A 13,632-nucleotide genomic window follows, 5' to 3' on the forward strand; every position below is an offset into this window, starting at 1 on the left:
ACTTAGGAGTGAAGTTTCAATGATTTTCAAAAGTCACTTGAAACACTTTAAAAAAATCCCATCACTAGCTCATTCCAAGTTCTGGAGCGTTGTATGTGGACATAAACCATGCCAAGGAAGAACTTGTCATTTTAATCCTACCTAAGATTTTTATGAGCTAAATCCTTAACTGGTGTCAACTGACATAGCTCTATTGAAGTGAATGGAGTTGTACCACTATTTACCTGCAATGGACCTGCCCCTATGCTTGTCAAAGCTTTCCCACTGTGTCAGTAGGGACTTAGCCTTTGATTCATGTTGTACGCGATCAGACGTTTCTCATTTCGGATCACTCTAATTTCCCAGCTCAGATGTGATTTTACCCAGCGTCATCAAAGATACGTATGGGTAACTCACTGGGATTCCCCAAAAGCAGCAGCTCAGCAATATGCTATCGCAGAATTCCTCTCCCTGTAACTAGATCTCAGCAATGGGCTGGCATCAGGCCATTTTTCTGCCCACCCAACCAGCGAGAAAGTGCCACTATAGAAAACAGAATTGGAGGGGGGGAGGGGACAGAGAACAAGGAAAACTACAGTGCAATCCAAGCCAAATTAGAGGTCCTCACGGAGACGCACTCCCACTGAACTCAATCGAAGCGCAACCAGCTGAGGAATGAGTAAAAGTTTTGGGTTGGATTCCCAGTTACTCTACACCTGTGTCAGAGGCAAGATTGCTGGGAGGTAACTTTCAAGCATCTTTACAGTCCCCATCCCCTGAGGTCATGCAAAAACCTGCCCGGCCCAGTCCCTACCTATTCCTACACCTCCACGCTGAACCCTGGGATGCAGGAAATAGCTATAATGCAAATACACTCCCGTGACATCTGACTTACCTCTAATCTGTTCCCCGGGGCCAGGAGCTGGAGGCAGGATCAATGCAGAATCCTTGCACCCCTAACCCTGAACCATCCCGTGAGGCCCTCTCCCAAGAGGTGTTTGTAGGTATTTTTCAGGGAGGGGAAGTGCGACAAGAACAGCATAAAGAGGCTGTCTGTCAAACCGTAAGCCAGTCCTCTGACCCCGATGCAACTTCCAGACTTCACAGAAGTAGGAGCTGAGGAACAGCCAGGCTAAATCAGACCCAAAGGTCCAGCATCCCTGTTTCTGAGCACACCCAAACCCAGATGCTAGACACAGGCACAGCAACCTTGCAGTAGACAGACATGGGATGATCTGCACCGCACTGGTTTTAGCCTGGGTCCTCGTACAGAGCAATTAGCTTAAATTGCATCCAAGTATGGTAGAATCAAAACTCATTCCTAACTATATTTGTTAAGTGGCAACAGCAGGCTCAGTGCTGTTGCAACCATAGGGGATGTGGCTGACCAGAGAAACCTGAAGTCCAGGATAAAAAAAAAAAACAATGGATCAATGACTGTTTAAGGATTTTTTTCCCTTCTCCATTGGCACAGGAGGATTTTTAAATGCTTGTATGACATCCTTCAAAATAAAATGCATTTGCTAACACTTCCCCACCCCGCTCAACAGACCTTTGGAAGAAATTGTTCTCCACATTCTGTTCTCCGCTTGGCAGGGACTCACTGGCCCATGAAAAAAGCTGGCAGCCTCTTCTACAACACACCCTTTAAAAAAGTTTCAGAAAGTACAGCAGAACTAAACCTTGTGTTGCTACGGGCATGCAGACAGCACCAGGTATCTCTGTCTGATGGATCTATTCTTACAGAGAAGGCAAAACCTCCCTGCCAGACCAAACCTGGCTCCAGTGTATTCAGAAAATGAAGACTTCTAGGCTTTGAGATCATAATGGTCAAATCCAACCATTCAGAGAAGAAGGAAAACCCACAGCTATTTTTATAACATATTCAAATTTTATCGAACAGGTCAAAAATCATGAGCCAGATTCAGAAGCCAGATTCAAGATGGATCACTGCATATAAAGACTTGTGGTTTCACAGAATTTGCCTCTGTAGTAAAAGTGCAGACAAAGTCCATTATATTCAAATCAGGTGCAGCCACAAGACTATTGGCAAGCTGCCAATGTGGCCCTGATTTGGATAAAAATTGGACATTCTGTTTTGTCACAAGGACAATTAATGCCACCACTAAATCAGGGCACACATCCTGGTGTGTGATGCACCCACAAGCAAAAATCACACACTTTTGGTCTGGGCGATTTTTCATCTTTGTCATTTCCAATTGCTTAAATCCAAAAAGAAGCGAATCTCCGAGAGAAGGGGAGAAATCAGAGACTGCCCCTGGGGCACAGAGATGCCTCACAAGCAATTCTGGCCCTGTGGCAGGCAGATTTCCACTGCTGAAAGGAACCAAACCCAGATCTGAAGCTTCACTCCTGCAACTTGAACCACAAAGCAGTGCCTCACTATACGTTCACTACCATGCCATGAATCGTCTACGTATATACAACCACTCATCCATGAAACGGAAGGAGAGCAGTCATCTAGGAGGAGACCAGCTCAGAGAGAGGGCCTGATTATCAGATGTCTGGTCAATATAGAAAAAAAATACCACTGCTCTGCCTAGCTCATTGCCCGTTCCATCCCACGTGCTACTCACGTCTATCATTGTCCTCCAGCCCTCTGTCTTCCCAGAAAGAAGGGGCTCTGGGCGCGCCAAGCCAGCATTGTTGATGCACACGTCCACCCCCTGGTGCAGTGTCTTGATTGCAGAGAACATAGACAGGATCTCCTCTTCGTTGGACAGATCGCACTTATAGGGTATAAGGGTACCAGGGTAGCCTGCGCTCTGGCATTCTGCCGCCAATTTCTGGAAAAAAAAGAATAAGGAAAGAAGAGATAATGCAATCGGGAGCCTTCCCCAGGAGAAATGCCCAAGTGATTTTCATTGCAGTGCTTCATCCAATTATTTATTTGCAATGGAGAAGAACCTAAAGGCCCCAACCAAACACTAAGGCCTCATTTTATTAAGCCTTGTGCTCACAGACCATCACTCACCATCTATTTTAAGCATGCAAGGCAGAGGCAGGGACAGGTGAAGAGACTCACCCAAAGCCATGTAACCAAGTCAGCTGCAGAGCCAGAAACAGAGCCCAGAGCTCCAGGCCTAATGCCCTGTCTCCTGGGCTTTACTGACTCTCACAGCATCTTTCTAGGGCAAGGCTGTCTGGCGCTCATTTTTTGACAGCCACAATTACCATCCTTGTGTCTTGATCTGAAAATGTCTCTGCAGACAGAGACTAGGGCTTTGGCAAGTGGAGGACTGATCTTGCCCTCAGCGTAGGCTGCGTTGCTGACTGTCTGTCACTTGCGCATTACTCTCGCTCATCCAACTCCCTAGACTTTATCCACTAAGGGTTGGATGCTATAAATGTCACAGACATAATGACTCCAAGCTGAATCCCCTCTGGTTTATATTTATAGGAAGAGATCCACAGGTGGTGTAAATCAGCATGTTTCTTCTGATGTCAATGAGCTCTTCTTGTTTTACGCTAGATGACACATCTGGCCCACGCTGTCTGGCGCATGCACTGGATTGTGGCATTTGCTGACAGGAAGAATAATCTGCTAGGTGCAGAGATGTTTTAAGTATCAGACAATTCACGGTAAACCCGAAACCTTGTGGACTAGGCACAGCACGGACTAATGGCAGCATTCTCAGAGTCATTAAAAGGCTTCGTTCAAAGCTCGTTATCAGCCCTTCAGAATCTTCTCTGCACAAACGCCACCCTCCAACTAAGTTGTTTTTGCTACTTCAATATGTTTATTCGTTATTCAAGCACTGTATTTGTCTCCCATATGTGGTGTACACAATGGCCAGCCTCCAGGGTCACTCATTATGAAGAAGGATTCATTAGCTAAGCTGCTGTGCCACAACTTTAACAAAACCTAACTTCTTACTAACAGTCCTCCCAAACTGGACTGCTGGATAGCCTCATCACCTAGGTCAGCCTTGCAGATAAATCCAACCAAGAAACGTATCGCAGGTCCAGTGCCCAGTGAGTCTGCAGCGTGAGTTGGATCAGAAGCGAATAAAAGTCAAAGACCCTCCAAATATACAATTCAAGGGACTGGCGACTTGTGCGTTGTATTTTCAATGCACGTGTTTAGTGTCAGGCTTGTGTTTAGGGAGTATGGTAAACCAGGGTCCTTATGCGAGCTGCCTGGACCCCATACCAACCCAAGCGTACGTCCAGTGAAAAAATGCATTCTGATGTCTCTGCCACCCAAACACTTGACATGAGCAGACATCCCCTTGGGTGCCTTGCTGCTGATGCACATCATATTTGTCTGGCATAACTAGCTGAGATAGGTGCCAGGCAGCTGCCCGTAGGCAACTCTTCCTAAAAAGAAGAGCCTACATTTGTGGAGCCTGGCACATCTACTGCACTCAAGCAAGGGACCTAGAAAAGGGTCTTCAAGTCAGGTCCAGCACCCACCTGACAACAATGGAAAGGGTCCCGCTGACACTGGTGGGTGATGAATCAGATGTTAGCATTGGGTGCAGGATAGAAAAACATGCGTCTGGGCTGGGCTGAACAGGCAAAATCCTGCCTTGAGCAGGGGGTTGGACTAGACTTTGTCCTGAGGCCTCTTATGGCCCTGAGATGGTTAAACATAGCTGCACAAGTAGGATTGCAGTGATCCATTTACCCCACTCCCCTATGATGTCTCATGAATGATGTGAAGCACACAGTCTTTATTCTTCTCATAATCCTTTTCTTACCAAGTGGCATATTCAGACATATTTTAATCTGCAAAATGGACTTGGAGGAAATGTTTCAACAAACTTTCCCTTTTCCAGGTTCTATTTTTCAGATCAGCTGCTGCAGTGACAACGCAGATTCACAGAAGTTTAGGGCTGGAAGGGTCCTCGTGAGACCATCAGGTCCAGACCCCCTGCTCTGGGCAGGGAAGACAGCTGGGGTCAAATCACCCCAGCAAGGTGTGTGTCCAGTCTCCTTTAAAGATCTCCAAGGTAGATGCCTGCACCACCCCAGCTGGGAGCCTATTCCAGAGTCTGCTCACATGAACCATGACATTTTTCCTTATATCCAGTCTGAAACCTTCTCCTAGGAGTTTATGACCATTGCTCCTGGCTTGTGCTTTGGTGAAGTTGTTCACCCAGCCCCTGATGCTCACCCCTGTGAATCTGGGAAAGTATTGCTATAAATGCTGGAAAGCATTTTCCTGGCTTAAAACACACACCAGAATACAGTAATGCACACACACATGCAAAAGACACTTTAGGTGTCCCATGACATCTAAAGCGCAGGGATGCTCTTATGATTTATTGAAGTGGGAGGCAGGAAGCATCACATCTATTCTGCTACCCATTTCCTGCTTTACCTCTCTATGTTCTTACAGCCACATTTCAGCAGTTACTGAATTGTGTCCTTCCTTGGGCCTAATTTTCAGTAGTATTTTGCTCCCGCAACTACAGATGAAGGGTTGTGTTCTTGGTGCTTTTAAAGCGGAAGAAATCTGGGACTTGAGTCAAACTTTGCCTGATTTTTTAATATATATTTTTGTCCTTTTTTAATATGAACTTGAGTTGTTCATCCTGAGCGTGATTCTCCACTAGGCTACAGCTCTGCTATTCCATCCTAGCAGGGTACAAGGTATTTAAAAGTGGGTCTCGGTGTAATTCAGCACCATAGTGGTACTCAGAGCAGGCAGCCAAGAGGGAATTGCATTCACTATACTGCTGAGCAGTATAAAGCAACTTTACTGTTAGACAATTGGGCCCTTTATCACCAAGCAAGATTATCAAAGAAAGGCTGCTTTGTGTTATGCTTCTTCTCATCACTTACCTCTTCAAATCCCACTGGAATAACTCTACTAAATTCAACAGAGAAAGGGTTTCAGGCTTTGGCCTCAGGGCCTTGAGTTTACTACCAGAACAGGTGTGTTTTTTTTAAACACTTTGGAGTGGCACAGCAAAGACAAGGCACTTTAATTTTACTGCAAGAAAAACTTAGGCAAGACCAGCACTAGGGCCTTGTATGGGACTAGTTTATCTTATGGCAAAACCAAAGGACCTTGTCTTCAGCATGTCTTTACCTGGAAATAGAGAAAAGGGTAGGTAAAGTGTGTGAGCTATTTTGCAATGAAGATGAGGCTTAAACCCAGAGACGAATCAGGACCTCTGGGCTGAGAGCATTGCTGCCCTGTCACCTAGTTAGTCACAGCAATAAAAAATGAAATAAAGCACTACTACTAGCAACCGCCAAAACTCACCCAGTACTGGCACAAATGACTAAACAGCACAAAGCAACTGTCCCCAAAAGTACAAACCACTCTCCCCAACATTGGCTCCAGTGTTACCCCACTGACTTCTCTGAAGATACTCCCAGCTTTTTACCATTGTAATCATGCTCACATAATAAGACCGTTAATTAGAAGCTGAATCCCATCCCAGGAGCCCTGTTATCCGTCACCAATTTTATGCTGAATTCCACTTAATTTTTTAAACCTAACACCCCAAGTGGCCCCCAAGCTAGGATCCACATGCTGAAAATGCAATGACTCATTTCATAGAGCAAGCAACAAATCTATGCATTGCAAAAATCACATGAAAATGTCGGGCAAGCAACTGCAAGGTGGAATTCTTCTCCCTCACAAAAAAGCCTAAGTGAAAGGTGGTTGTGCAGGGATGAAGAAGTGAGGAATACTGCAATATAACTGAACATAAAAAGGGTGGGATTATTAGATACCTTTTTTTTCACAGTATTATCCTGCTTAGCCCCTGGCATTAAACCAGCGAAAATTCACCCAGGGGCCTCTTTACATGATGGGAACCAAAGGGAATTTGTGTTTGCATGTTTTTTATGCGAATGCTGCTGACAAACACAGCGCCATCTATTATTCATGTGTGCAGCGTTTAGGGCTGGATTCTCCTCTTCAAATGGTTGAAAGCAGAAGCTGCTCATCTCGAGTCCAGGATGTTACAGTGTGTAAGTGAGAGCGTTTTATTTTCTAAAATCTTGCCTCCGCATGGACCAGGAAAAATATCACTGCGTATGTTCGCAAGGGGTATTGGCATCAATACTGTGATTTACCTCTTATTACAAGACTGTAAAAGGCTTTCCAGCCCATTCCTTAAACGTTGCAATGCAAAAACGATCTATGTATCTGCGCTCCAGGGGCTACAACCTGGCTCCACCTCCAGCAGCTTTTCAGCACGCTTAACTTCGAGCAACATGGAAGCAGCTCCAGTTTCTCCACGGGGCCAAACTCCTCCTCGAAAAACTCCTGGGATTAGGAGGGGTATATTTTTGCCTCCCTTCCCCATGTCTTGCATCAACAACAACTCTGTGTCCCCATTCTATTTATTTGTTCCAATTTCCATTCCCCCGGGAGCCTCTGATCCAACATCAGCCAGCACTTAACACTTCTCAGTGACTGTTTAAGGTAAAATCAAGGCATTTGTTTTAAATGCTAACATTAAAAAAAAACCAACTTTACACAGATAAAATCCTTCATCTGCCTGTGAACTACTTAACTGAACACAGAAGCTTGCACATTTATAGAGCACCCACCACAATAGAGATCTCTGAGCGATGAAGGCCTTCCCAGAATACAAATCATAAAACAATATATAAAGCCACATCATTGATAGATTGTAAGTTTAAGGCACATAAGCAGAGAAAGGACCCAAGCAATCTCAAGCTTTACAATTGCTAATTATCAGTGATTATTGTAACCGTCCAGCTCTTTTATCAAATGAAATGATACAAAGCAAATGAGATGAGAGGCACTGCTGCTAGCCATGTGTGTTCCTCATTCAGCCATCGCAGCCCCAAATTCTCCAGGGGATGTCCTTTTGCCCCTTTCCAAAGGGTCCTGATGCTAATGAGAAACAACATCTTGTCTCTGATGTGTCATATTAGAGACGGTGACAGCTTCCAGCACAAGGCGAGAAGTCACGTGATGTCTGGTTTCTGCAAAGAGATGGACTCTGGCTACAAACGTCCACCAAATTGCTTGCGAATCTAGTAGCCCGCAGCAGTTCCATCAATGTGACATTTCAGCAGGGGTAATAAAACTTAGATCCTGTCAAAAAGGGAGCTTTCGTTTTCTCCACAACCGTTTCCCCTACCTCCAAGATGACTGTGATTTGCAGTGCTTTCTGAAAATAAGCTGAGCATGGTGCAGGGAAGTCAACAGCCACCAGCTGCAGGCTTCCACTGAATGGCACCAATGCTTAGGTACTCCTTGCATTATAGCTCCACCAAAAATCAATCCAACACCCTCGTGCAGGGTGCTGCAACCAAAAGATGTTCCCGGCTCTAAGCAGCTTACAAGCTGAGCACAAAATAAGAGATAACTGATGGATACAGACAGAAGGAGCAAAAGTGACCAGCATGTTAAGCAACAGGACATTGTCCCACTGTAGAGTTCCCCCCCCTGCAATATGGAGTTTTGCATAGGCATCATCATCATAATGATAATAATAATGTCACAGAAGCACGTTCAGGAGGGGTTTGAACCCCATCTCACCCTGGTACAAATCCATTCCAAGACTCACGGGCTGAGTTCTTCTCAAATCTGGGTTGAACAGTCCCTTCAAGGAAACACGAATGTCCCCAGTGCTATTTAAACCTGCTTAAAAAACAGAACGAAGTGAAGCTGGGGTGGGGAAACAAACTAAAATGCTCAGGATAGTATTGTGCTATTAAGGCGCAGGCCTCGCAATGGAAACTGGATAGAGAAAAGCAAGGGACAGGGGAAGTAAAGTAAGGAAAAATGCAGTGGATGCCTCTTTATTCTTATTTTGTGTTTCTCTAGCAGCATAATCAGTCTCAAAGATGCCCAACTCACTGGACAAGCCTCATCAGAGCTTCCAAACATCTGGAAACACTGGCCCAAGAGCATGCAAGGCAGTGAAGGGAATATCCCTCCTACGGCACCAAAGTGTGCAATTATGGGACATATCTTGTCGCCTCACCCTTTACCCGCCACCTTCCTACAAGAGGCTGACTTGTGTTGTTTCCTAAAAGTGCATGTTTGGCACTGTAAAACATGTCAATAGACCTCTGGCAGCCACATCAGCCGGTGGGGAGAACCAGTCAGATCTCAGGAGGTAAGTGGGCTTACGTGCAATCAGTACTGGAACAGGAAGCCTCCAGGCAGCCTCTGGAGGGGGCCACGTTAGATATTGAAAAGATTGTACTCTTCCCTCCATGTCAGTGATGAAATATAGAAAAACCCTTAGTTAAGGTCATCTCCTGCGGCTGGCACTCGCTTTCAGAAGAGACATGAAACTAGAGGTCCTTACTACCTGCAACCATTCAAATTTCCAGGTCTCTTCCTGGGTTACACTGAGGTAAGGCAAGGCAAGGTCCTAAACCAAAGCTGGAACCAGGGACAGCGCCTTGCTAATCTCAGCTACTTTTCCAGCAGATGCGGTGGTCCTGCTTGCCCTCTCCTACACAAGGGACCAATGGGGATCTGATCCCAGCTCTCCCAGTGACTTGCTGGGTTATCTCAGGCCAGTCAAAATATCCCTGTCTCAGTTTTATGCATCTGTAAAGCTGGGACAAAAAACACTTATTACTCAGTAGGATGAAGAAAGGCATAACCTGAGATTTTCAAACCCATCTAGGAAAGCTGAGTGCCAACTTCCCCCTCATTTTATTTGAGGGAGGCTAGCCAAACCCCCTTTGACAACTTTGCAGGTCTCATCCGTAACATCTTCAGTGGGCGCTTCACCGGATCCTAGGAGGCTCCGAATGGTTTAAAACAGAGGCACTCTCATAATGCAAAGTATTAATACTATTACTACAGAACCAAAGAAGTGGAGCGCGGACAAAGACCTGCTGACTGCAGCCCAGCTGACAAAGAAATCAATACATCTGAATAGCATCATTGTGTCTATGGAGGTCTGTTTGTGCTGAGCTAGACAATATTTCTGTAGGACACAGCATAAAACTGCCCTGAGATTGAATTATCACCCTCCCGTGGTCTCTTGTGTGTGGTTTCATTTTGCCATGTATGTGATCCTGCTGACTGTGTGCTTGCTCATAAGGTTGGAAGAATACAGACATGGTGTTTGGTTTTTTTTAAAAGAGAATAGAGACAGAAGAAGAAACAGAGACACTTAAAGAAACATTTTTTAAAGAAACTTTGCAAGAACAGCATTTGGGAAAGGAAAAGATGCATCCACTGCTGCCAAGAGGGGCCAAGAGGGGACAGGGACTGGGGATCTTCAAGTTTCAAGGTGGAAACAAGAAAGAAGATAAAAAGCATCCATTCAGTCTTCATCATTACTCTACATTGAGGTGCCAGCGTTCATCATCGGTCGCACTGTTCACAAGAATTAGCTGCTCAGCTTCAGAGCGAGTTCCAGCCGGAAAACACATCCTGCCGTCTGACTTGCAAATACTTCACAGATGAGTCCTGCATCATTCATTAATTTGCCAGCTACAAGTACCAGCAGCAGTAGGCAATAATGGTCTTTGTTCCCATACATCAGACCGCGGTGATGTACTTTCTATTTCTAGGATACCATTTGCATTTGCCCCTGTATCTTGGCACACTGCTGCTGTATAATACAAGCAGCTGTTTTCACCCCTGAACCCTGCAACCTTAGAGGCATCGCAGTCTAGCACCAAAAGTCACTCTTCCAGACTCCAAACAGAAGACAGCATGTTATATCGTAGTGCCAGCTGAAATACCTCGAGATACCTGGCCCATACTGCCCAATTAGTTCTTTTTAAAAAGGGGCTTCCAAGTCACTTGGAGGCTTCTGCAAATGTTACCCACAGTCTTAAGACATCCCTGGCGCTAGTGACTGAAACAAAGGAACCTAATTTCTATTTATAAGCTCTGGAGCTGTAAATTAAGCATAGCTCCTGGAATGGCACCTGCAGAACATGAAAAAGCTCTAAGCTAGGCTGGCAGGAGGTGGGAAAAGGTGAAAAGCTTCTCGTTCTGAATTGACTTGGCTTCTCTTGTATGAGTGGGCACAGCACGAGGATTTTGAAGAGGCCGAACAAGAATGGAACAGTGTCCTGGGTAGGTTTAAGAGTAAGCAGGCCTCAGGGTTGCTCCTTAGCCACTTGTGTTGTCCCAAATTGCTCATCTTTGTCTTAAAGACTTGCCAAGTGCATGACAGCACACTCAGGAGGATGGCAGCATTTTGTTCAACTGCCATTCTATCGGCATCTCAGATTTTAACTGTTGCTGTCAGCTTTCATCATGGCAAAGCAGGATGCTGTTTGGAGATGTTAATGTACTGCAGTGCAGAAAACAAAAACAGGACATCCACTGCATCTCAAGGGTGCCAAAAGTCATGGTGCATCTTGGACAACAGTGAGGCAAAGTCAAAAATCACCTCTTTACATGTCACAGAAGCACAGAGAACACCAAAGACGTGCACACGGTCTCTTTCCCCTCATTTCACTCCCATCAATGCGATCTGAGGCCAGTTAAGTCAAAAATGTTTCCAGTTTGTTATTAACAGTTGACTTTAGGGAGTCAAAATAATGAGAAAAAAAGAACCTTTAAAAAAGGGTGCATAAATTTTCTCTCTCTTCCCACCCCCAAACACATACAAAAAGGGTTGACACCTTTTTTTCCTTAAAAGGGAAAAGGAACAAGCACCTGGCTGGTGGACAAACACCTGGCTGGGGTCATCTAACCCTGGCACTCTTTCTTGCCCAGGGCAGGAAGTTGGACTCGATAATCTAATAGGTCTCTTCTGACCCTAAATTCTATGAAATCTATTAATTAAATACAACTTTGGTGACATTCTCCTCTAACCCAACTCTACAAGTTTTAGTCAAGTAGAAAAATTGTACAATCCAATTCACCTCTGCAAACTGGGCAAATCATTATACTTATTCCGATGCACCTAGTTATTATTCAAAGGAGATGTGAACAGCTGCTGGCTTCCCCATGTTGTGGGTTCATCTAGACACCGCAGAACAGCATAAAAGATGGAGGAGGATCTAGAACTTCAGAACAAGCAACAGAAGCAAGGTGGGAAATGGTGACTCAAATGCAAATGCAAGTCCTTTTGCTGACTTCAGCAGGCTTAGGATGTGGCCTTGACAGAGCAAGCACTGGCCAGGGATGAAATTAATGGTCCAAATCTGATTTCACTTTTATCAGTGGTAAATTAGAGGTCATCTGACTGAACTGAGTAGAGCAAAAAACTTTTATAATGATTGAGAAAACCACGAGCCCCGGGGATTTATTTTTAAGGCTCAGTCTCACAGTCTCTTGCCCCCAGTGTTTGTAAAGCTAGATCGTTTGAGTCCCAAAGTAAAAGGGCTGATAGTAAAAAGATAAGCCCCCAGGGAAAAGGACAGGAGACCTGAAGAGATCTGAGTATTGCAGAGAAATGGCAAGAAGTTGTACATGGGCCTTGAGTGCTTGACAGAGACGGAGGAAGTACAGTATGTGCAAAGGAAAATACCATCTACATCCCACTCCAGGTCACCCCCACTGTGCTCCCAGCATGGGGCAAGTTATCAGTTCTGCACAAAAAAAGCAAATTGGCTTTGCAATGGCAGATTTCTCACCCAATCTGCCGGCCTTTCTTTGAATTAGGTCCCAGAATCAGCTTTCCTTGCACTTTTGTCACCCAGAAAGAAAGCAACATATCTAATCCCACCATTTCCATCTGCAGTCAGCTACTGCTGTTAAGCCGCCAACACAAGACTTAAGAGGAAAAGCGATCAGGCCTAGAGGCCACAGGCCAGAGGGCTTGGTGGGGTCAGGCAGACCAGAAGGGTGAACCGATCAATCCAAGGTGCCCATGCTGATTTTTTCCTGAGGGCTGAAAAGGTCACATCTTGCCTCTTGTTGAGCTCATCAGCTTGTGGCTTGAGACTCCCTAGAAAAGCATGCAGCTCCTTCTCCCTAGATGAAGGACTCCTCTGCCATAACTGACCATGACCACAGGTCAGTTTGGAGGGTTTTTTGTCCGTGACCCCCTTTTTGTCCTTCTGAGTTCACTACTTGCTCGTCTCTGCCAGCATGGCCCTCCTCCCTTCTCTCTCTCCCCCTCTTCCTGCGTCATTTGTATTCTAATTTCTCTCCCCTTCTTATGCTCCGCTGTCTACATGTGCTTGCACAGCATCTGACCAAGTGAACTTGGGTTCATGAAAGCTTGTGTTCATATATATACACATACATATACACACACACACACACACGCACATAATAAAAATATACAATGTATATTATATTAAATTGTATATATAGGGATATAAACATGAAATGCATTAAATAAACAAATATATGCACACGCTTACATATCCAAGATATACATCTTATTTACTGTATAAACCTGCATATCTGTCCTGCCTTTTGACTTCAGACTAATGCAGCTAACTACCTCTCTCTGCTCAGTTATCATGGCAGAAACTCCCTCCCCACAAGGCTCTCTTCTGTCAACTGTCCCTGACCTTGGAAACGGCATCAACAATATTGTCACCTCTCTGGCATGCTTGCTTTAACCAACTCTCCTTTAGAACGAAGTGTAGTGTGTTGCTGATTGAAATTGCTTTGTAGGAACTTTTGAATTGAAGGAGTCGCGGGCTCTTCAAAGAAATACAAGTTTCACACAACCTTGCGAGAGAACAGTGCAGTGCAAAACGTGGATGGCCACTCCATAAACCAGACGAGCAATTAACTCTCATCCG

General features: G+C 45.0%; 1 protein-coding gene across 2 annotated transcripts in view; it reads right to left on the reverse strand.

Moving 5' to 3' along the window:
* The window catches only part of DHRS11 (dehydrogenase/reductase 11), a 58,480-nt gene that overhangs the window by 12,307 nt on the left and 32,541 nt on the right, over positions 1-13,632 (reverse strand). For both annotated transcript variants that reach the window (XM_090026210.1, XM_090026209.1), the window contains exon 2: positions 2,577-2,786. In XM_090026210.1, the coding sequence (XP_089882336.1) occupies positions 2,577-2,786 (210 nt within the window). The remainder of the gene's footprint in view (positions 1-2,576; positions 2,787-13,632) is intronic.

Source organism: Crocodylus siamensis, chromosome 13 (assembly GCF_052110815.1).
Source record: "Crocodylus siamensis isolate JL-2025a chromosome 13, ASM5211081v1, whole genome shotgun sequence".
In the NCBI taxonomy this organism is placed as follows: Eukaryota; Metazoa; Chordata; order Crocodylia; family Crocodylidae; genus Crocodylus; species Crocodylus siamensis.